Source organism: Gallus gallus, chromosome 2 (assembly GCF_016699485.2).
Source record: "Gallus gallus isolate bGalGal1 chromosome 2, bGalGal1.mat.broiler.GRCg7b, whole genome shotgun sequence".
NCBI lineage: Eukaryota > Metazoa > Chordata > Aves > Galliformes > Phasianidae > Gallus > Gallus gallus.
The window spans coordinates 81432795-81456360 of NC_052533.1; the positions used below are offsets into that span (position 1 = coordinate 81432795).

The 23566-nt window shown below is 51.8% G+C and overlaps 2 protein-coding genes across 2 annotated transcripts; both read right to left on the bottom strand.

The window, feature by feature from the left end:
• Positions 1-3887: 3887 nt before the first annotated feature.
• Positions 3888-8872, bottom strand: LOC107055886 (SUN domain-containing protein 3-like). The gene is made up of 9 exons (XM_015300979.3): positions 8289-8872; positions 8109-8170; positions 7890-7950; positions 7362-7518; positions 6248-6332; positions 5664-5776; positions 5197-5367; positions 4750-4842; positions 3888-4080 (listed from the first exon to the last, which is right to left on the bottom strand). The coding sequence occupies exons 1-9, from the start codon at positions 8321-8323 to the stop codon at positions 3937-3939; spliced, it is 921 nt and encodes a 306-aa protein (XP_015156465.3). The 5' UTR covers positions 8324-8872; the 3' UTR covers positions 3888-3936.
• Positions 8873-15495: 6623 nt separating this feature from the next.
• Positions 15496-20306, bottom strand: LOC107052660 (SUN domain-containing protein 3-like). The gene is made up of 9 exons (XM_015282363.3): positions 19895-20306; positions 19715-19776; positions 19496-19556; positions 18968-19124; positions 17854-17938; positions 17270-17382; positions 16803-16973; positions 16358-16450; positions 15496-15688 (listed from the first exon to the last, which is right to left on the bottom strand). Exons 1-9 carry the CDS (start codon positions 19927-19929, stop codon positions 15545-15547), a joined length of 921 nt encoding a protein of 306 aa, XP_015137849.1. The 5' UTR covers positions 19930-20306; the 3' UTR covers positions 15496-15544.
• Between the last annotated feature and the right edge of the window lie 3260 nt (positions 20307-23566).

The following is a 23566-nucleotide window of genomic DNA, read 5'->3' on the forward strand; positions in this document are numbered from 1 at the left end:
GTAACAACCACGCAGCTCACTAAGGACTGAGCCAAACCCTCTCCAACAGCTATGCCATCAGGACTGAGAGTGTCTAAGGCGTGAGGACAAGCTTTCTCTGTGCTGAGGGCCCTTTGTGCAACAAAAGGACAGTCCTCCGTGACAGTGAACGGCTTTTGCAGCTCCGGTCAGCAGGGGGAAGGATCCAACGAGATCAGCACACCTCCGGCCAAGCAGCCTGCTTGGGTGTGTCTCTGTAGAGACTCATCCGAGGACGCCACAGCCACAGTGAACAGCACCAGGGCAAGCACAAATGCTTGGTATTGTCAGCTGAACGACTGTCTGCAGTGGCCTCTTAGCTCCCTGGGAAACCCTGGGAGCTCAGTTCTCTTTGGGGCTTTGTGGAGAGCGTGTTCGCTGATGTCCCTTGCCCTCCATTGCATTAAATTAAGCTGCTGCTGGATCTTCCTGAGCTCTTTTTCCAGGCTCAGCATTTCCCGATCATCACCTGTCAGCCTGGAGACAGCAGGTAATGGGGAGAGCACAGCTGTCTTATCACAAGCCATGGGACTGTGCAACAGGGGATGAGCCTCACTCTGCATGATGATGGGGTAACCAACACATAAACACAGGAAATACCTGTCAGGAATTCCACAATGCTCTCTATACACCAGGCATTAACACTCGGGGTTCTTTGTTGTGCTGCCCACTCCCCTGTCCCTGGGCAGAAAAAACCCTTGGGTCCTTCCTAAGGAAGCATGCTCAAATCAGAGCTCTACAGAGACTCAGGCAAGGACACCACAGCCACAGTGAGCAGCACCAGGTCAACTATCTTGCAAACAGTAGTTTGCAACAACGACACAGCCATTTCCATTTCTGTCCTTCCATGGGGGCAACTGACATTGATGCTGGTGCCTTCTGTGATCAGTCAGGTTCGGCTTGGAGAGTTCTCCCTCTGGCTCAAATCTCAGCTCAGAAACTCTCTCTCTCCAGAACAGTATTGTATAGAGCTTGATAAGCATGAGCAGAGCCCCAAATAAGCCCTCCTCAGGTCTACCTAAGCCTCACCACCCCTGACTTAAACACTTGCTTCGTTTCTCAGGGTCCCACAGGTGTTCAAGAGTAAAATCCCATGACACCGGGGGTCCCCACGCTTCTTAGATCTTTCCTAAACCTCTCGATATTCCCTGCCACTCAGCATTCTCTGGTTCTGGGGAAGGCTTCCTGCAGATAAGGTCAATGAGGAGGATTACATTCAGGGGGATGAAAAACATGACCGTTAATTTGGCATTCCAAAAATGCAGAAGGAACTGAGAAGAGAACCTGGAAACTGGTATAAACACCGTGTTGTTTCTAAAATAAGCTACTCCCTCTGGGATGTAACTGTCAAAATTCAAATCTTACAGCGTTGCATATAGGCACCAGGCAGGTGTCTCCATCCGTGCCCTTAACTGGTTATATACAAATACAATCCAAAACAGAACATGATGAACTTAACAAGAAACCAATATGTCCCAAAAACATAATGGCCTTGGATCCTTCATAGAGCGCTCCCAAAAGAAAGAACAGATTAATAGCTGGCAGTTGCTAAAAGGAAGAAAAACTCGCTGCAGTGTCCAGACTCTGGCAGACCGCCCGGCCTATGATCTGATCTATGAAAGTCAAAGTTAGCTACAGTGCTCTGCAGCTCTCTGACTTTAAGAAATCCTTTCTTTTTCTGCTAGCATTAAAAGGTTCAAATTTGGTTCAGATTGCCTGCGTTCTCCACTAATAACTGACACAGAGTTATCTCTAGATCTGTCTGTCTGTGACAGGGTGACAGCAGGCCCACAGGCCTCACAGACTGAAAGAGCGGAGGGAGGGCGGGGTGTCGACAGTTTACGGGCCGGTTTGGACCGGTTTTCTGACTAACGGGGCAGGGGGCCCACAGACCCACGCCCCGGGAAAGGGGAAATGGGGAAAAAGGGGAAGGGCTGGGAGATGGGAGATGGGCCTAGAAACAGAACGGCGGCATTGATCTGTGGAGGAAAGTTAACTTACTTAATATGGTATCGGAATGCAAGATGACACAGTATAATACGATATCATTGGAAAGGAGGCTAATAAATCAAATAAGCTGAGAGAGAGTGTGTCCAAAACTGAAGGCCTTACTCTAAAACTGAAGGCAAGACAGCTGAGGAACACACACACACTGCTGGCCGGAGAAGAAAGAGAGGAGCCTTGAGACATGTGAGGAGTTTGTCTTTGACTCTGAACACAAATTGCTCTGGGGAATGTAGTTCTTCGCAGAACCAGGCACCTAGAAAACTGGCAGTCCATGGGTCTGGAGTGTTAACTCTTTAACGCCCAGTGCTCCACATGATGTTATGTGGAATAGCGATAACGAAAAATCATGAAACCATGACAACATCCCTGCTAAAGTGGGTTCCCTGCAGCGGGCTGCCCAGCAAAGCGTCCAGGCGGGCTTTGAATATCCCCACAGAAGGAGACTCCGCACCCTCTCTGGGCAGCCCGGCCCACTGTCTGACACCCTCACAGGCAAGACATATTTCCTCATGTTCGCATGGAATTTCCTGTGTTCCAAAGTGTGCCCGTTGCCCCTTAATTCTGTCACTGGGCACCAGCAAAAAGAGCTGGCCCCATCCACTCGACTACCGCCCATTAGATATCTATAAGCACTGGTAAGATCCCTTCTCAGCCTTCTCTTCTCCAGGCTGAACAGTCCCAGCCCTCTCAGCCTTTCCTCATAAGGGAGATGCTCCACGCCCCTCCTCATCCTTGTGGCCCTCGGCTGCACCCTCTCCAGAAGTTCCCTGTCTTTCTTGCGTTGAGGAGTCCAGAGTGGGACACCGCACTCCAGATGCGGCCTCAGCAGGGCAGAGGAGAGGGGGAGGATCACCTCCCTCGACCTGCCGGCCAGGCTCTTCGGAAGGCAACCCAGGATCCCACTGGCCGCCTTGGCCACAAGGGTGCAGTGCTGGCTCACGGCTAACCTGTTGCCCACCAAAACACCAAGGTCCTTCTCTGCAGAGCTTCTCTCCAGCAGGTCAGCCCCTGACCTGTATCGATGCATGTGGTTATTCCTCCCCCTTGTTAAACCTCATCAGGTTCCTCTCTGCCCCACTCCCCAGCCTGTTCAGATCTCACGGAATGGCAGCACAGCCTGCCGCTGTGTCAGCCACTCCTCCCAAATTCGTGGCATCAGCAAAGCGATGTGCTGAGGGCACATTCTAGCCCTTCATAAAGGTCACCGATGAAGATACCGAGCAACAGCTGACCCCGTACCGATCCCTGGGAAACAGCACTAGCTACAGGCTTTCAACCGGACTCTGCACTGTGGATCACAGCTCCCCGAGCTCTGCCAGGCAGGCAGATCTTGTCCCACTTTGCCAGCCGACCACCTAGCCAGTACAAGTGGGGCAGGATTCAGTACGCTGCTATTCAGCCGGGAGTACTGAATGGCTTCAAGAAAATGGTTGCACGCACTGGAGCGTTTGTCTTGCGTGCCAAAGGACCGGGCTGGCCTCCTGCTAAGTAACGAAAATACAGAAGTACACGGTTGGGGTGGGCGATCTTCAAGGCCTTTTTGCAACCTAAAAGATTCTTTGGCTCTCCTGAAGCCCGGAAACCGCAAGGACAAACACAGAAGCTTGGTATTCTCAGCTTAACTTCTTGTCCACGATGCTCTCAGACGTACCTCTGTTCATTCAACTCCTGTGCAGGTTGTAGCCTAATATGCGTTTGTGCTGGCCTAGCCTTAGACAAGGGCCCGACTCCCACCAGGCCGCTCACTCCCTCCTCCACCCCAACAGGAGAGCAGGAGAACAGGGGATGGGAAAGCTCGTGGGTCGAGATAAAGACAGGGACATCTCTTAACAGTTACTCCGATGGACAAAAGAGACTCAGCGTGAGAAATATTAAAGTAATTTATTGAGAAGTAAGCCAGCCAGCATTCCCCTAGGCAGATAGCTTTCCCCTCGCGTCACCATCAGGGGCTGGATCGCCGTGGAGCCTGAATTGATACACGCAGGTGTACTCCGGATGGCCCCAGTTGCTCAGCACTTGCAGCCTTACGTACTTGATGAACGCAGAGTGCTCGTTCTGCAAGGAGAAGAAGAAATGAATTGAGTTTTCCTCTCTTCTCTGTGACCACTGACAATGCGGCAGCGACACACTTGTGCAGCACCTTCCTTCAGGCTGCCTTACTAGGTCTTTTGACACGCTGATATGCTGCCATGGCACAATCAAGACATTTCTTGCCCTGCTCCACCTCTTTGGTCACATGAGTTTTAAAGAAAAGTTCTTTGCACTTGCTTTGAGTGCGTGTTCCTGCACAGAAGACGCAGGGACGTTACTCTCATTGCCTTCCCTAGAATGTCACCCAAGCAGAATGGCCTCCCTTATGCTGCCTGTTGCCGACATCAGCACAATCCTTGGAATGCCACACATGCCCAGTGTGAAAGTAGCACGCCAACAGTATTGCATACTACGTGAGGCAGCCGCTTGTGTGCAATTGGAAGCTACTTGGTCATGGTGAATTCTGCTGCAAGTGTAGCTGGAGCCTAGGAGTGCTAAAATCTGAAGCAGCACTGCAGCTTAAAAACCAGAAGGAAACAGGAACAGCACAGCACTCCAGGCATATGCAGTTAGTAAGTGGCAGCAGCAGAAATGCCAGAGGGCCCCCATACGCCTCTGGCTTGCTTGGAAGCTTCTCCCCAGCCAACCGCAGTCCTCCTCTCCCACGCTTCACGCCCCTCTTTGTCACTGTACCTTCAGCTGGAAGGTCTGACCGGGAGCCTGGCCTGGCATGAAGATGAACTCTCCCAGCAACGTTCCTTTCTCATCATCTTCCTCCTGCAGGCCCTACAGAAAGACAGGGGTGGAGAAGACAGAACAGTGGGATGCGCTGCCGGCACAGGATCCCAGAGCCCCACAGGGACTGGAAGCAAAGGTGGTCGAGGACCATCCACTGTGCCACTTCCCTGTCCCTCCGCCACTCAAACTACCAACTCGCCCCAAGAGCGGGAAACTTTCTTTGCTGTGCTATCTTGGACAAAGAGGAACGCTGTGGAAATGGAGCAACTCTGAGGAGCTTGTTTCTCCTCCCAGGCAGGGAGGAACTGCACGCTGCTCCCTCTTGGGTCTGCAAATACCCCCCGCATCAAAACTATGCAACCCCCCCCCCCCCCCTATCCACAACCCAGAGGAATCACTTACATAGACAGCAAAGTCCTTTGGAGCACTGGAGATGCTGTCTGCATGGTATGCTGCTGCTGGAACCCCGTGGTTTATCGTAACTGCCGTGGGGAAGACGGCCACAGGCAACTTGATGAAGACGTGCCCTTGACTTCCTGGGAAGGGCCAGCAGTTACCTGGATGATTGTCAGGCTAAACAGAGGAGAAGAGGGAACAGTGTTCATGTGCAAAAGAGCGTCCTGGCTGAAATTCCTGCCCCAGCATCAGGGGCTCTAGATGCGTATTGGCCCATCAGCTCTGCTCTGAAGCACAGGAGGCATACGTGCGTGGCGGTGAGCTGGGATACACAGGAGGGGAGTGGGTCCTCGCAAGAAGGCCACAGGTAAAGAAAGCTGAGATGCGAGGACAAGGGTAAAGGCAACCCCCAGCAGGGCGTTTGGCCCCCTCCGCCCCGCACCATTCTTCTCCCTGTTTCTCGGTGTTCTTACCTCCAGAATCACCTCAGGAGGCCTCATATAAGCCACCAGAGGCAGCGACTGCCAAAAGACTCGCCCACTTCCAATCCAGGAGGGAGAAGTCTTGGAACGAACGATAGCGGCGCCTGCAAAGTAAAACACGGGCACAATGGTCAAGCGAGGCCAAGAGGAATCAAGGGCTGCTGACATTGTTTTCTGCATGAGCAGCCGCACCGAGATGCCGGCTGCCTTTGCACTGTCCTCTTGAAAAGAGCTTCTAAGCAGTCCTACATCCCCCACAGTGACATTCCCCACGTTCTCACTTGCAATAGCCCTCTGCAACACAATGCAGGGACTCACCCAACTATCCTAAGGGGCCGCACAAACTGCCAGCCAGCTGAGCAATCCCGTGACAAACACCACCAAGTAGGTGCAGTGCTTTTCAGATGTGCTCCAGCCCACCGAAGACTCTCCCAGCAAGCACATTCTCAGGGCACACACTGGCCATTCACTCCTCACCCCTTCCCCCCTGCCACTGCTCAAATGCCCGTCCTGTCCAACTGGACAAGAAGCGCTTTGGAACCAGCACGTGTGGTCTGTTTGTTTCTACAGTTCACCTGAAGTTTTGCTGGCATAATTGGTCATCTGGAATGGGCTTTCTTCCAGCTTCTCCAGTACTTGGTGAATGATCTTTTGAACAGCCTGGGAAGAAAGACAAAGGAGAGTGCTCGTCAGAAGGAAGAGAACAGGGCAAAGAGTTGCCTCCCAGCTCCCCTGCAAAGCCAGCCAAAGCAAACTCGGCTGCTCCACTTGGATGTAAGGAACACTGGAGTTGCCTGGGAACCTCCAGAGCTCTCCTATGACCATCTGGCATGGGAATGGAGAGGCTGCTGCCTCCGGTGCACCGGACACGGATGCAGCAGGAAGGGGCTTTTCCTGTTGAGATGCCCCACGACAGACAGGCTGCACTGACAGCACTGACTCCTGGCCAGGAGATGGGGCTCGAGTCAGGCACAAGGCAGGGATTGCCCAGAGGTCACCACAACAGCTGCAGTCCAGCCGTACACAGAGAGTTAACTTAAAGCGGAAGACACAGCTTGCCTACTGCAATGGGGAAGAAAGGCAAAATGCAGAGGGAACTGATGCCAGGCCTCAGGCTAACATGGCCTTGGACATTCCCAGCACGGGCCATCGTCAGCTCAGGCTTCAGGCAGACCAGGGGCCGTGCGAGTTCAAGCCACCAAAAGAGACGGTATCCAGGGAGCAGGGGCTCTGAAACCAGAACAGCTTGCAGACTGGATGCCCCGCGGGGAGGCTGAAACACAGCAGTGCCCGTGGATCGGCACAGGCCCCAGGAACCCAGGGCTCCCAGTCTCAACTCAGGCTGCTGGCTTACAGGTCTTCCAGGGGAACCTGCCACCTCACGCACAGCAGCAGGTGCAGGTATGGACTGCTGAGACCGCTCTTTCTTTCCAGTCCTCCCCTCAGGATCACCCGAGATCCTGACAGAGAGCAAGAAATGACTGAGGCGTCTGAAATTCCCACCACAGCACATTCCTTTCCCCTACAGGAACTCCGGAGCAACAAAAGAAAGGACCAGGGGCAATGCACGAGCGTTTCCTCCTGCAGGACAAGACTTTTAGCTGGCTGTGATATATAATATCTGGCAAGATATAATGCCAGAGTGGGGAAAGAACTCTCTTAGCAGAGCTATCTGCAGTGGCCTCTTACCTCGCCTGTAAAGCCTGGGAGCTCAGTTCTCCTCAGGGCTTCGTGGAGAGCACGCTCGGTGATGTCCCTCGCTCTCCACTGCAGGACATGAAGCTGCCGCTGGACCTTAGCAAGCTCTTCATCAAGGCTCACAATTTCCCCATCACGGCGCACCAGCCTAGAGACAGCAGGTGATGGAGAGAGTGTACGCAGCTGTCTTCTCCCAAGCTGTGGGACTGAGGCAGTGAACGAGCCTCACTCTGCGTGATGACGGGGTCACCAAGATTTAAGAGGGAGGTGACAATTCTGGTTGGCCAGCTCCAAGAGCTCCCGACCGAGAAGGTGCTTCCAGGCTTCCTGGGTAACTCGGGGGGAACTAATGGACGTGGAGCTAGAGCAGTTTGAAAGAAAAGCTGAGAGAGGAGAACGGGAAATGGGAGAAGCTCGGGGCACTGCGCCAGGGAAGTCGGAGTCGGGTAACGAGCGGTCATGGACAAGGGGCAGAACTCCTTTAAAGAAGGGTCTAGCCTAAGGGAGATGGCTTTTTACCTTGCAGTCACTCCCGCTGTTGTCTTTATACCTTCAACAAGACCTCCGACGCAATAAACACCTGTCAGGAATTCCACAAAGCTCTCAATAAATCATCTCTATAAACACTTGGGGTTCTGCCTTGGGCTGCCCACTCCCGTAACCCTAACTCCGGGCAGAACAAAGCACTGGGGGCTTTTAAAAGAAGCATCCTCAAGTCAGAGCTCTACAGACACTCACCGAAGGACGCCACAGCCACTGTGACCAGCACCAGGGCAACTGTCTTCCAAACCTTAGTTTGCCTACGAAGGAGGAAGGAGAAGTGTGGGGAAGACTGGTGAAGCAGGCAGTATGCTTCACTATACTGCTGCACTACGGAGCAACAGATGTTTAAAGCTTGTGAAGGAACCATATCCTTACCAGTTCCCCCGCTCGCCGTGTCCTTGTTGCTCCATTTCCTTGCAGCACAAGGAACAAAACACGCAGCTCCCTAAGCAGTGAGCCAAACCCTCTCCAACAGCTGTGCTGTCAGGACCGAGAGTGCCGGAGGCGTGGGGACAAGCTGCCTCTGGGCTGAGGGCCCATTGTGACTTCACAGTGGTCAGTGATGTCACCGCAGAGGAGGCAGCGCCATGTTTTGAGGAACAGCCCAGCCTGACAGGGAACAGGTTTTGCACCTCCTGCCGGCAGGAGGAAAGATCCTACAAGACCACAGCACCTCCTGCCAAGCAGCCTGCTTGGTAGGATCCCGCTGAAGGGGGACAGGCTGGGAGCTACAGGCCGCCTTTTTCAGTCCCTACTTTTGATGCTCTTTATGTCACACAGCGTTGCATTACAGCCATGGCACAAGCAGACGTGAGGGACTGCAAATGGCGGTTCCTGTAGAAAACACCAACAGGAAAAAACTGCACGCAGTTCTTCCTGCTCGTGACCATTTCCATGCGCATACATGAATAAAAGTTGCTGCTTTTCAAAAGATGACAAGGCACGCCACTGCAAATTTACAAGTAGCCCACAGGGGAAGAGCATGGGGATCACAGAATCATAGGATAGCTTGGGTTGGAAGAGACCTGAAGGGTCATCAAGCTCCAGCCCCCTTGCCGCATGCAGGGCTACCAACCTCCATATCTAATACTAGACCGGACTGCCCAGGGCCCCATCCAACCTGGCCTTGAACACCTCCAGGGACGGGGCATCCACAACATCTCTGGGCAGCCTGTGCCAGCGCCTCCCCACTTTCTCTGTAAAGAACTTCCTCCACATATCCAACCTAAATCTTCCCTCCCTCAACTTAAAACCATTTCCCCTCGTCCTGCCATTATCTACCCGTGCAAAGAGGTGACTTCCCTCCTGCTCATAGGCTCCCTTCAGGTACTGGAAGGCTAGCTACAATGACGTCACCTCTCAGCCTTCGCTTCTCCAGGCTGAACAAGCCCAGCTCCCTCAGCCTGTCTTCGTAGGGGAGGTGCTCCAGCCCTCTGATCATCACTGTGGCCCTCCTCTGGGTCCTCTCCAACAGCTCCCCGTCTTTCTTGTATTGGCGGCCCTGGACCTGGACGCAGTACTCCAGATGGGGCCTCACGAGGGCAGAGTAGAGAGGGACAATCACCTCCCTGTCCCTGCTGGCCGCCCCTCTTCTGATGGAGCCCAGGATACCAAGGCATGCTCAACAGCAATAGCAACAAGATCAGAACTTTTCAAGTGCATCGCAGTTTCCAACTCCTCCTCCTTATTTCCCACGCTGCGTGCATTGCTACAAAGGCGCTTCAGCTGGGCCTTCTGTCTCACCGCCTTGCTAGAGGATCCCCTAGAGCAACAGCATCCCCCCGTCCTTCTCCATCCCTTTGTACTCCACCCTCTTCATCCACCGAGTTCACTAAGAACCCTCCAACTACCTGCTCAACCCCAGTGGCCCTCATTTTGCCCCCTTCCCCCGTAACACCTGGTTTAAAGACCTTTCAATGAAGGGTCCCGCCAGTTCCTGGGCTGGGACCCTTCTACACCCCTAGGAGACAGGTGAATTTCCACCTGCAGCCATCATGCCAGGTGCCGAGTAAATTACCCCATGGTCAAAGAAACCAACATTCTTCTTTTTGCACCAACCTCTACGCCATTTACTTATGAGGGGGGTTTCCTGACCTTCTTGGTACCCTTCCCTGCCACTGAAGGGACAGGAGAAAATGTAGGTGTAGTGCTTCTCAGATGTGCTCCAGCCCACTGAAGACTCTCTCAGCAAGCACATTCTCAGGGCGCACACTGGCCATTCACTCCTCACCCCTTCTCCCCTGCCACTGCTCAAATGCCCGTCCTGTCCAACTGGACAAGAAGCGCTTTGGAAGCAATTCGTGTGGTCTGTTTGTTTCTACAGTTCAGAAGCACCTGAAGTTTTGCTGGCATAGTTGGGCATCTGGAATGGGCCCAACAATAAGGATGTTAAATAGAAGCAATCACTTCCAGGCATCTTTTTCCAGGCTTGGCATTTCCTGATCATCATTTGCCAGCCTGGAGTCAGCAGGTAACAGGGAGAGCAAAGCTGTCTTATCACAAGCTGTGGGACTGTACAGCAGGGTATGAGCCTCACTCCGCATGACGTCGGGGTGTGAGAACCCTTCTTTGTCTTCTATCTCAAAGGTTGCTTCCTGAGGTATTTCTTGTGATAAGACTCTAACTGATTTATGGAGATGGTAGATGATGGGTGCTACCGTGTGACAATCAACATCACTTTGTCATTTGAAAGCACCTTCCTCCAGAGCTGCTTGCCTCTGGAAGAGAGTGCTCAGGAGTGGTTACTGGAGGAAGATCTGGCCTGTAACTAAACAGCCCCAGCTTGGTGTGGGAAAACTGGGGAACGATACCATCGTGCCCGGTGAAAAAACAGGATGCAGATGGGCATCCCTGCTCCCTCTTATCTGCTGGCAAGGCCCGGAAGATGGTAACAAAGCAGTTTCTGCTGAGATTCCAGTGCCAGTAGCTGCCACTCCAAGGAGAGCTGACTCAACCACTTTGGATTCGAAGCATCCTCAAGTCAGAGCTCTACAGAGACACACTGAAGGACACCACAGCCATAGGGAACAGAACCAGGTCAACTGTCTTCCAGTCTTTTGTTTGCCTATCATGGAGGAGAAGCGTGGTGAAGAATGGGGAAGCAGGCAGTATCTGTACAGTTCAGAAGAACACTACGGAGCAAGAGATGTTTAAAGCTTGTGAAAGAGCCATATCAATACCAGCCCCCCCATTCACCATCCCCTCCTTGCTCCATTTCTCTGTAGCGCAAGTAACAACCACGCAGCTCGCTCAGGAGTGAGCCAAACCCTCACCAACAACTATGCCATCAGGACCGAGAGTGGCTAAGGCGTGAGGAAAAGCTGCCTCTGTGCTGAGGGCTCTTTGTGCAGTAAAAGGACAATCCACCATGACAGTGAACAGTTTTGCAGCTCTGGCCTGCAGGGGAAGGATCCTACGGGATCAGAACACGTCCTGCCAAGTAGCCTGCTTGGGTGTGTCTCTACAGAGTCTAAGGACACCACAGCCACAGTGAATAGCACCATGGCAACTGTCTTCCAAACCTTCGGTTGCCTACATGGAGGAGAAGCGTGGTGAAGTATGGGGAAGCCGGCAGTATCTGTACAGCTCCGAAGACGACTATGGAGCAACAGATGTTTAAAGCTCATGAAGGAGCCATATCCTTACCAGCTCCCCCGCTCACCAGCCCCTCCTTGCTCCATTTCTCTGTAGCACAAGTAACAACCACGCAGCTCACTAAGGACTGAGCCAAACCCTCTCCAACAGCTATGCCATCAGGACTGAGAGTGTCTAAGGCGTGAGGACAAGCTTTCTCTGTGCTGAGGGCCCTTTGTGCAACAAAAGGACAGTCCTCCGTGACAGTGAACGGCTTTTGCAGCTCCGGTCAGCAGGGGGAAGGATCCAACGAGATCAGCACACCTCCGGCCAAGCAGCCTGCTTGGGTGTGTCTCTGTAGAGACTCATCCGAGGACGCCACAGCCACAGTGAACAGCACCAGGGCAAGCACAAATGCTTGGTATTGTCAGCTGAAAGACTGTCTGCAGTGGCCTCTTAGCTCCCTGGGAAACCCTGGGAGCTCAGTTCTCTTTGGGGCTTTGTGGAGAGCGTGTTCGCTGATGTCCCTTGCCCTCCATTGCATTAAATTAAGCTGCTGCTGGATCTTCCTGAGCTCTTTTTCCAGGCTCAGCATTTCCCGATCATCACCTGTCAGCCTGGAGACAGCAGGTAATGGGGAGAGCACAGCTGTCTTATCACAAGCCATGGGACTGTGCAACAGGGGATGAGCCTCACTCTGCATGATGATGGGGTAACCAACACATAAACACAGGAAATACCTGTCAGGAATTCCACAATGCTCTCTATACACCAGGCATTAACACTCGGGGTTCTTTGTTGTGCTGCCCACTCCCCTGTCCCTGGGCAGAAAAAACCCTTGGGTCCTTCCTAAGGAAGCATGCTCAAATCAGAGCTCTACAGAGACTCAGGCAAGGACACCACAGCCACAGTGAGCAGCACCAGGTCAACTATCTTGCAAACAGTAGTTTGCAACAACGACACAGCCATTTCCATTTCTGTCCTTCCATGGGGGCAACTGACATTGATGCTGGTGCCTTCTGTGATCAGTCAGGTTCGGCTTGGAGAGTTCTCCCTCTGGCTCAAATCTCAGCTCAGAAACTCTCTCTCTCCAGAACAGTATTGTATAGAGCTTGATAAGCATGAGCAGAGCCCCAAATAAGCCCTCCTCAGGTCTACCTAAGCCTCACCACCCCTGACTTAAACACTTGCTTCGTTTCTCAGGGTCCCACAGGTGTTCAAGAGTAAAATCCCATGACACCGGGGGTCCCCACGCTTCTTAGATCTTTCCTAAACCTCTCGATATTCCCTGCCACTCAGCATTCTCTGGTTCTGGGGAAGGCTTCCTGCAGATAAGGTCAATGAGGAGGATTACATTCAGGGGGATGAAGAACATGACCGTTAATTTGGCATTCCAAAAATGCAGAAGGAACTGAGAAGAGAACCTGGAAACTGGTATAAACACCGTGTTGTTTCTAAAATAAGCTACTCCCTCTGGGATGTAACTGTCAAAATTCAAATCTTACAGCGTTGCATATAGGCACCAGGCAGGTGTCTCCATCCGTGCCCTTAACTGGTTATATACAAATACAATCCAAAACAGAACATGATGAACTTAACAAGAAACCAATATGTCCCAAAAACATAATGGCCTTGGATCCTTCATAGAGCGCTCCCAAAAGAAAGAACAGATTAATAGCTGGCAGTTGCTAAAAGGAAGAAAAACTCGCTGCAGTGTCCAGACTCTGGCAGACCGCCCGGCCTATGATCTGATCTATGAAAGTCAAAGTTAGCTACAGTGCTCTGCAGCTCTCTGACTTTAAGAAATCCTTTCTTTTTCTGCTAGCATTAAAAGGTTCAAATTTGGTTCAGATTGCCTGCGTTCTCCACTAATAACTGACACAGAGTTATCTCTAGATCTGTCTGTCTGTGACAGGGTGACAGCAGGCCCACAGGCCTCACAGACTGAAAGAGCGGAGGGAGGGCGGGGTGTCGACAGTTTACGGGCTGGTTTGGACCGGTTTTCTGACTAACGGGGCAGGGGGCCCACAGACCCACGCCCCGGGAAAGGGGAAATGGGGAAAAAGGGGAAGGGCTGGGAGATGGGAGATGGGCCTAGAAACAGAACGGCGGCATTGATCTGTGGAGGAAAGTTAACTTACTTAATATGGTATCGGAATGCAAGATGACACAGTATAATACGATATCATTGGAAAGGAGGCTAATAAATCAAATAAGCTGAGAGAGAGTGTGTCCAAAACTGAAGGCCTTACTCTAAAACTGAAGGCAAGACAGCTGAGGAACACACACACACTGCTGGCCGGAGAAGAAAGAGAGGAGCCTTGAGACATGTGAGGAGTTTGTCTTTGACTCTGAACACAAATTGCTCTGGGGAATGTAGTTCTTCGCAGAACCAGGCACCTAGAAAACTGGCAGTCCATGGGTCTGGAGTGTTAACTCTTTAACGCCCAGTGCTCCACATGATGTTATGTGGAATAGCAATAACGAAAAATCATGAAACCATGACAACATCCCTGCTAAAGTGGGTTCCCTGCAGCGGGCTGCCCAGCAAAGCGTCCAGGCGGGCTTTGAATATCCCCACAGAAGGAGACTCCGCACCCTCTCTGGGCAGCCCGGCCCACTGTCTGACACCCTCACAGGCAAGACATATTTCCTCATGTTCGCATGGAATTTCCTGTGTTCCAAAGTGTGCCCGTTGCCCCTTAATTCTGTCACTGGGCACCAGCAAAAAGAGCTGGCCCCATCCACTCGACTACCGCCCATTAGATATCTATAAGCACTGGTAAGATCCCTTCTCAGCCTTCTCTTCTCCAGGCTGAACAGTCCCAGCCCTCTCAGCCTTTCCTCATGAGGGAGATGCTCCACGCCCCTCCTCATCCTTGTGGCCCTCGGCTGCACCCTCTCCAGAAGTTCCCTGTCTTTCTTGCGTTGAGGAGTCCAGAGTGGGACACCGCACTCCAGATGCGGCCTCAGCAGGGCAGAGGAGAGGGGGAGGATCACCTCCCTCGACCTGCCGGCCAGGCTCTTCGGAAGGCAACCCAGGATCCCACTGGCCGCCTTGGCCACAAGGGTGCAGTGCTGGCTCACGGCTAACCTGTTGCCCACCAAAACACCAAGGTCCTTCTCTGCAGAGCTTCTCTCCAGCAGGTCAGCCCCTGACCTGTATCGATGCATGTGGTTATTCCTCCCCCTTGTTAAACCTCATCAGGTTCCTCTCTGCCCCACTCCCCAGCCTGTTCAGATCTCACGGAATGGCAGCACAGCCTGCCGCTGTGTCAGCCACTCCTCCCAAATTCGTGGCATCAGCAAAGCGATGTGCTGAGGGCACATTCTAGCCCTTCATAAAGGTCACCGATGAAGATACCGAGCAACAGCTGACCCCGTACCGATCCCTGGGAAACAGCACTAGCTACAGGCTTTCAACCGGACTCTGCACTGTGGATCACAGCTCCCCGAGCTCTGCCAGGCAGGCAGATCTTGTCCCACTTTGCCAGCCGACCACCTAGCCAGTACAAGTGGGGCAGGATTCAGTACGCTGCTATTCAGCCGGGAGTACTGAATGGCTTCAAGAAAATGGTTGCACGCACTGGAGCGTTTGTCTTGCGTGCCAAAGGACCGGGCTGGCCTCCTGCTAAGTAACGAAAATACAGAAGTACACAGTTGGGGTGGGCGATCTTCAAGGCCTTTTTGCAACCTAAAAGATTCTTTGGCTCTCCTGAAGCCCGGAAACCGCAAGGACAAACACAGAAGCTTGGTATTCTCAGCTTAACTTCTTGTCCACGATGCTCTCAGACGTACCTCTGTTCATTCAACTCCTGTGCAGGTTTTAGCCTAATATGCGTTTGTGCTGGCCTAGCCTTAGACAAGGGCCCGACTCCCACCAGGCCGCTCACTCCCTCCTCCACCCCAACAGGAGAGCAGGAGAACAGGGGATGGGAAAGCTCGTGGGTCGAGATAAAGACAGGGACATCTCTTAACAGTTACTCCGATGGACAAAAGAGACTCAGCGTGAGAAATATTAAAGTAATTTATTGAGAAGTAAGCCAGCCAGCATTCCCCTAGGCAGATAGCTTTCCCCTCGCGTCACCATCAGGGGCTGGATCGCCGTGGAGCCTGAATTGATACACGCAGGTGTACTCCGGATGGCCCCAGTTGCTCAGCACTTGCAGCCTTACGTACTTGATGAACGCAGAGTGCTCGTTCTGCAAGGAGAAGAAGAAATGAATTGAGTTTTCCTCTCTTCTCTGTGACCACTGACAATGCGGCAGCGACACACTTGTGCAGCACCTTCCTTCAGGCTGCCTTACTAGGTCTTTTGACACGCTGATATGCTGCCATGGCACAATCAAGACATTTCTTGCCCTGCTCCACCTCTTTGGTCACATGAGTTTTAAAGAAAAGTTCTTTGCACTTGCTTTGAGTGCGTGTTCCTGCACAGAAGACGCAGGGACGTTACTCTCATTGCCTTCCCTAGAATGTCACCCAAGCAGAATGGCCTCCCTTATGCTGCCTGTTGCCGACATCAGCACAATCCTTGGAATGCCACACATGCCCAGTGTGAAAGTAGCACGCCAACAGTATTGCATACTACGTGAGGCAGCCGCTTGTGTGCAATTGGAAGCTACTTGGTCATGGTGAATTCTGCTGCAAGTGTAGCTGGAGCCTAGGAGTGCTAAAATCTGAAGCAGCACTGCAGCTTAAAAACCAGAAGGAAACAGGAACAGCACAGCACTCCAGGCATATGCAGTTAGTAAGTGGCAGCAGCAGAAATGCCAGAGGGCCCCCATACGCCTCTGGCTTGCTTGGAAGCTTCTCCCCAGCCAACCGCAGTCCTCCTCTCCCACGCTTCACGCCCCTCTTTGTCACTGTACCTTCAGCTGGAAGGTCTGACCGGGAGCCTGGCCTGGCATGAAGATGAACTCTCCCAGCAACGTTCCTTTCTCATCATCTTCCTCCTGCAGGCCCTACAGAAAGACAGGGGTGGAGAAGACAGAACAGTGGGATGCGCTGCCGGCACAGGATCCCAGAGCCCCACAGGGACTGGAAGCAAAGGTGGTCGAGGACCATCCACTGTGCCACTTCCCTGTCCCTCCGCCACTCAAACTACCAACTCGCCCCAAGAGCAGGAAACTTTCTTTGCTGTGCTATCTTGGACAAAGAGGAACGCTGTGGAAATGGAGCAACTCTGAGGAGCTTGTTTCTCCTCCCAGGCAGGGAGGAACTGCACGCTGCTCCCTCTTGGGTCTGCAAATACCCCCCGCATCAAAACTATGCAACCCCCCCCCCCCCCATCCACAACCCAGAGGAATCACTTACATAGACAGCAAAGTCCTTTGGAGCACTGGAGATGCTGTCTGCATGGTATGCTGCTGCTGGAACCCCGTGGTTTATCGTAACTGCCGTGGGGAAGACGGCCACAGGCAACTTGATGAAGACGTGCCCTTGACTTCCTGGGAAGGGCCAGCAGTTACCTGGATGATTGTCAGGCTAAACAGAGGAGAAGAAGGAACAGTGTTCATGTGCAAAAGAGCGTCCTGGCTGAAATTCCTGCCCCAGCATCAGGGGCTCTAGATGCGTATTGGCCCATCAGCTCTGCTCTGAAGCACAGGAGGCATACGTGCGTGGCGGTGAGCTGGGATACACAGGAGGGGAGTGGGTCCTCGCAAGAAGGCCACAGGTAAAGAAAGCTGAGATGCGAGGACAAGGGTAAAGGCAACCCCCAGCAGGGCGTTTGGCCCCCTCCGCCCCGCACCATTCTTCTCCCTGTTTCTCGGTGTTCTTACCTCCAGAATCACCTCAGGAGGCCTCATATAAGCCACCAGAGGCAGCGACTGCCAAAAGACTCGCCCACTTCCAATCCAGGAGGGAGAAGTCTTGGAACGAACGATAGCGGCGCCTGCAAAGTAAAACACGGGCACAATGGTCAAGCGAGGCCAAGAGGAATCAAGGGCTGCTGACATTGTTTTCTGCATGAGCAGCCGCACCGAGATGCCGGCTGCCTTTGCACTGTCCTCTTGAAAAGAGCTTCTAAGCAGTCCTACATCCCCCACAGTGACATTCCCCACGTTCTCACTTGCAATAGCCCTCTGCAACACAATGCAGGGACTCACCCAACTATCCTAAGGGGCCGCACAAACTGCCAGCCAGCTGAGCAATCCCGTGACAAACACCACCATGTAGGTGCAGTGCTTTTCAGATGTGCTCCAGCCCACCGAAGACTCTCCCAGCAAGCACATTCTCAGGGCACACACTGGCCATTCACTCCTCACCCCTTCCCCCCTGCCACTGCTCAAATGCCCGTCCTGTCCAACTGGACAAGAAGCGCTTTGGAACCAGCACGTGTGGTCTGTTTGTTTCTACAGTTCACCTGAAGTTTTGCTGGCATAATTGGTCATCTGGAATGGGCTTTCTTCCAGCTTCTCCAGTACTTGGTGAATGATCTTTTGAACAGCCTGGGAAGAAAGACAAAGGAGAGTGCTCGTCAGAAGGAAGAGAACAGGGCAAAGAGTTGCCTCCCAGCTCCCCTGCAAAGCCAGCCAAAGCAAACTCGGCTGCTCCACTTGGATGTAAGGAACACTGGAGTTGCCTGGGAACCTCCAGAGCTCTCCTATGACCATCTGGCATGGGAATGGAGAGGCTGCTGCCTCCGGTGCACCGGACACGGATGCAGCAGGAAGGGGCTTTTCCTGTTGAGATGCCCCACGACAGACAGGCTGCACTGACAGCACTGACTCCTGGCCAGGAGATGGGGCTCGAGTCAGGCACAAGGCAGGGATTGCCCAGAGGTCACCACAACAGCTGCAGTCCAGCCGTACACAGAGAGTTAACTTAAAGCGGAAGACACAGCTTGCCTACTGCAATGGGGAAGAAAGGCAAAATGCAGAGGGAACTGATGCCAGGCCTCAGGCTAACATGGCCTTGGACATTCCCAGCACGGGCCATCGTCAGCTCAGGCTTCAGGCAGACCAGGGGCCGTGCGAGTTCAAGCCACCAAAAGAGACGGTATCCAGGGAGCAGGGGCTCTGAAACCAGAACAGCTTGCAGACTGGATGCCCCGCGGGGAGGCTGAAACACAGCAGTGCCCGTGGATCGGCACAGGCCCCAGGAACCCAGGGCTCCCAGTCTCAACTCAGGCTGCTGGCTTACAGGTCTTCCAGGGGAACCTGCCACCTCACGCACAGCAGCAGGTGCAGGTATGGACTGCTGAGACCGCTCTTTCTTTCCAGTCCTCCCCTCAGGATCACCCGAGATCCTGACAGAGAGCAAGAAATGACTGAGGCGTCTGAAATTCCCACCACAGCACATTCCTTTCCCCTACAGGAACTCCGGAGCAACAAAAGAAAGGACCAGGGGCAATGCACGAGCGTTTCCTCCTGCAGGACAAGACTTTTAGCTGGCTGTGATATATAATATCTGGCAAGATATAATGCCAGAGTGGGGAAAGAACTCTCTTAGCAGAGCTATCTGCAGTGGCCTCTTACCTCGCCTGTAAAGCCTGGGAGCTCAGTTCTCCTCAGGGCTTCGTGGAGAGCACGCTCGGTGATGTCCCTCGCTCTCCACTGCAGGACATGAAGCTGCCGCTGGACCTTAGCAAGCTCTTCATCAAGGCTCACAATTTCCCCATCACGGCGCACCAGCCTAGAGACAGCAGGTGATGGAGAGAGTGTACGCAGCTGTCTTCTCCCAAGCTGTGGGACTGAGGCAGTGAACGAGCCTCACTCTGCGTGATGACGGGGTCACCAAGATTTAAGAGGGAGGTGACAATTCTGGTTGGCCAGCTCCAAGAGCTCCCGACCGAGAAGGTGCTTCCAGGCTTCCTGGGTAACTCGGGGGGAACTAATGGACGTGGAGCTAGAGCAGTTTGAAAGAAAAGCTGAGAGAGGAGAACGGGAAATGGGAGAAGCTCGGGGCACTGCGCCAGGGAAGTCGGAGTCGGGTAACGAGCGGTCATGGACAAGGGGCAGAACTCCTTTAAAGAAGGGTCTAGCCTAAGGGAGATGGCTTTTTACCTTGCAGTCACTCCCGCTGTTGTCTTTATACCTTCAACAAGACCTCCGACGCAATAAACACCTGTCAGGAATTCCACAAAGCTCTCAATAAATCATCTCTATAAACACTTGGGGTTCTGCCTTGGGCTGCCCACTCCCGTAACCCTAACTCTGGGCAAAACAAAGCACTGGGGGCTTCCAAAAGAAGCATCCTCAAGTCAGAGCTCTACAGACACTCACCGAAGGACGCCACAGCCACTGTGACCAGCACCAGGGCAACTGTCTTCCAAACCTTAGTTTGCCTACGAAGGAGGAAGGAGAAGTGTGGGGAAGACTGGTGAAGCAGGCAGTATGCTTCACTATACTGCTGCACTACGGAGCAACAGATGTTTAAAGCTTGTGAAGGAACCATATCCTTACCAGTTCCCCCGCTCGCCGTGTCCTTGTTGCTCCATTTCCTTGCAGCACAAGGAACAAAACACGCAGCTCCCTAAGCAGTGAGCCAAACCCTCTCCAACAGCTGTGCTGTCAGGACCGAGAGTGCCGGAGGCGTGGGGACAAGCTGCCTCTGGGCTGAGGGCCCATTGTGACTTCACAGTGGTCAGTGATGTCACCGCAGAGGAGGCAGCGCCATGTTTTGAGGAACAGCCCAGCCTGACAGGGAACAGGTTTTGCACCTCCTGCCGGCAGGAGGAAAGATCCTACAAGACCACAGCACCTCCTGCCAAGCAGCCTGCTTGGTAGGATCCCGCTGAAGGGGGACAGGCTGGGAGCTACAGGCCGCCTTTTTCAGTCCCTACTTTTGATGCTCTTTATGTCACACAGCGTTGCATTACAGCCATGGCACAAGCAGACGTGAGGGACTGCAAATGGCAGTTCCTGTAGAAAACACCAACAGGAAAAAACTGCACGCAGTTCTTCCTGCTCGTGACCATTTCCATGCGCATACATGAATAAAAGTTGCTGCTTTTCAAAAGATGACAAGGCACGCCACTGCAAATTTACAAGTAGCCCACAGGGGAAGAGCATGGGGATCACAGAATCATAGAATGGCTTGGGTTGGAAGAGACCTCAAGGGTCATCAAGCTCCAGCCCCCTTGCCGCATGCAGGGCTACCGACCTCCATATCTAATACTAGACCGGACTGCCCAGGGCCCCATCCAACCTGGCCTTGAACCCCTCCAGGGACGGGGCATCCACAACATCTCTGGGCAGCCTGTACCAGCACCTGTCCACTTTCTCTGTAAAGAACTTCCCCCTCATATCCAACCTAAATCTTCCCTCCCTCAACTTAAAACCACTTCCCCTTGTCCTGACATTATCTACCCTTGCAAAGAGGCGAATTCCCTCTTGCTTATAGGCTTCCTTTAGGTACTCGAAGGCTGCAATTTGGTCACTCCACAGCCTTCGCTTCTCCAGGCTGAACAAGCCCAGCTCCCTCAGCCTGTCCTCGTAGGGGAGGTTCTTCAGCCCTCTGACCTTCTTTAAGGCCCTCCTCTGTGTCCTCTCCAACAGCTCTCTGTCTGTCTTGTTGTAAGAGATTATTCTTTTATATCATTGACTTAAAGTTTGCTGAGGAACAAATCTTGGCAAGTCCTGTGCAAAGGTAGAGAAATCTTTCTGGAGGACACTGATGGACAGTTTCTGGCTAAGGTTTGTGAAATTCTTTTAGGAGCACATATGGGCAAGGCCAGGAGGAAGGAGAGAGGGATAAGCTGCCGATAATGGCCGGGAAACTGTCTTTTGTGTGGACTTATCTCGTGGAAGATGGCCATCTCAGAAGGTACACACATGAGTATTACACAAGCACCCAGGAATGTCACGTAGGCAGGTGTCTGCCATCAGATCCCTCATTACGGACTGCATGCTGACAGAGTTTCCTGGGCCTGCTACCTGAGACCTACTGCTTCCTCCCAGACTTTCTCTGCACCCTCTTCCTGGACCCACCTGGTACCTGCACCCTCTTCCTGGACCCACCCAGTAACTTCACCCTCTTGTTGCCCAAAACTGGCCTCACTGCTCTTGCCCTTTGGCCTCAGACCATCGGAACGGCGTGCAATGGACTGCTGCTGGATCTTGGTGGTGACTTATCCCCGCTTTAAACGATCCTTGCTTCTTTCCTATTCTTTGCTATTGCCTTCCTTCCCTCCCCCTTTACCCTAACTCATAATAGCGTCCATCTTCCCCTTTCTCCCATCTCCCTGGTTGAGATTTTGTAATAAGCTGGTCAGACCAATATTTGAACTGTTGTTTCTTAATCTCACGCTGGGTAAACATATTCCAAAGAACCTCCTCTCCCTCCTATTAATTGGAGCGAGACACCTGTACTGGGTCTCCAGACCTGGACGCAGTACTCCAGATAGGGCCTCCCAAGAGCAGAGTGGAGAGGGACAATCACCTCGCTGTTCTTGCTGGCCACCCCTCTTCTGACAGAGCCCAGGATACCATTTGCTTTCCGAGCTGCAAGAGTGCACTGCTGGTTCATGTTAAGCTTTTCATCCACCAGGACCCTCAGGTCCTTCTCTGCAGGGAATTAATTGTTCCCTGTATGTCCCTCATTATGTGCCATTCTAGTCCTTTGCACAGGTCAGGTTTGAAAGGAGTATCATTGAAGAGATAGGTAATTTTTAACTGATTTTTGAAAGATATTTATTTGCCATTGGAACTGAATTTCTCTAAACTGATCTGATAGAATCTGTATTCAGTAGCATCTCAGTTCCCATTATTATCCTTAAAGAAAAAGCTGGCAGTAGTGTGTGGGAAACAGCATTAGGGTATGTACTTATATCTGGTGGCATACTACATTAGGAAAAAAAAAATTAAAATCTATCTTGGAGTGACACAGCATAGTAACAAAAATAAGCCACAGCTTAAAAAGTATTTTATATTTTCATTAATACATGTGGAGTGGGAAATAGCTACTGTTTAGATGGTTTGCAAGTAGTTTGAGTAATAGCAAAGTTCATAAATTCTTTTAAATTGTTTTCATAACTGATACATTCTCTATTCAAGCCACAGAATATGTGTTGGACCTGAGACTGCTTTCCACTCTGTGCCACGCATTAAGTAATGCTGTTTGTGAGGCATTTGGGTTCTAGCAGTATGAAACTGATATAAAAATGGGACCAGTTCATCCTCTTGCTGCAGCCCAAACATATATTAGGATTTTCTTGTGAGAATTCCAGTGAGACAACTATAATTAGAGGTGAATGGAGGGGGAGAGGGAGGCACTGGAGGAGGGGAGGGGAGTGAGAATACCTAATGACACTGAATGAGCAAATTGATCTTACCCCCATGGCGCCTTCCCATCTTCCCTCTATTTTAACTCTTTTAATAGATTGCTTGTTTTAGTAGATTGACTGTATTACTATATTTCCAAATTAATGGGAATTAATGTTTTTATTTCCTTTGACCATTTCTGTACTAGGAGAAGTTTACTGCTTCTTTTGGGAACAAGGAGAAGAATGAAAGAACCCAAGCCTCTTGACTATCCTTGTAGTGCTCTTCTCAGTACGGCAATATTTTGTTGGTCTGGTCCACACTTCTATATACTTATAGGAAACAGCTGTTTTCAAAGTCATATTCAAAATTCATACTCATGCAGGAATCCAGCCTCAATTCTATGGTGTTTGCTGGCCCATATAATTTGAAACAGAGTTAGGCTCATACAAGTACGTGAGTTAGGTGTCCAGTAGTGTGTGGTTGTCTTTCTGCATGGCAATCTCAAGAGAATGTTATTATTTGACTACCTACAATTTTTTTTCTTTTTTTTTTTTCTACTTATATTCTCTACTCTCTGCAGAAGGTGACAGCATTTTATTATGGTATCTTCAGTAGGTTTAGGAATTCTATTCACAACTATAAGTTTTTTATGGGTACACAGCATTTCCTGGTTATTGCACACAATAGGTGTTTGAGAATAAACTGCATCAGCTAAGCATCTACATTCTCATCACTGCTTCTGCAAGCATCTGACAAGACTGCTAGACAGTTACAATCAGATTGTATTACTCCTTCTCACAGGCTGAACCTAATCTTGCTGTTTCCTTTTCTTCCTCTGATTTTCTTTTAATACATTTTCGTCTTAATGAT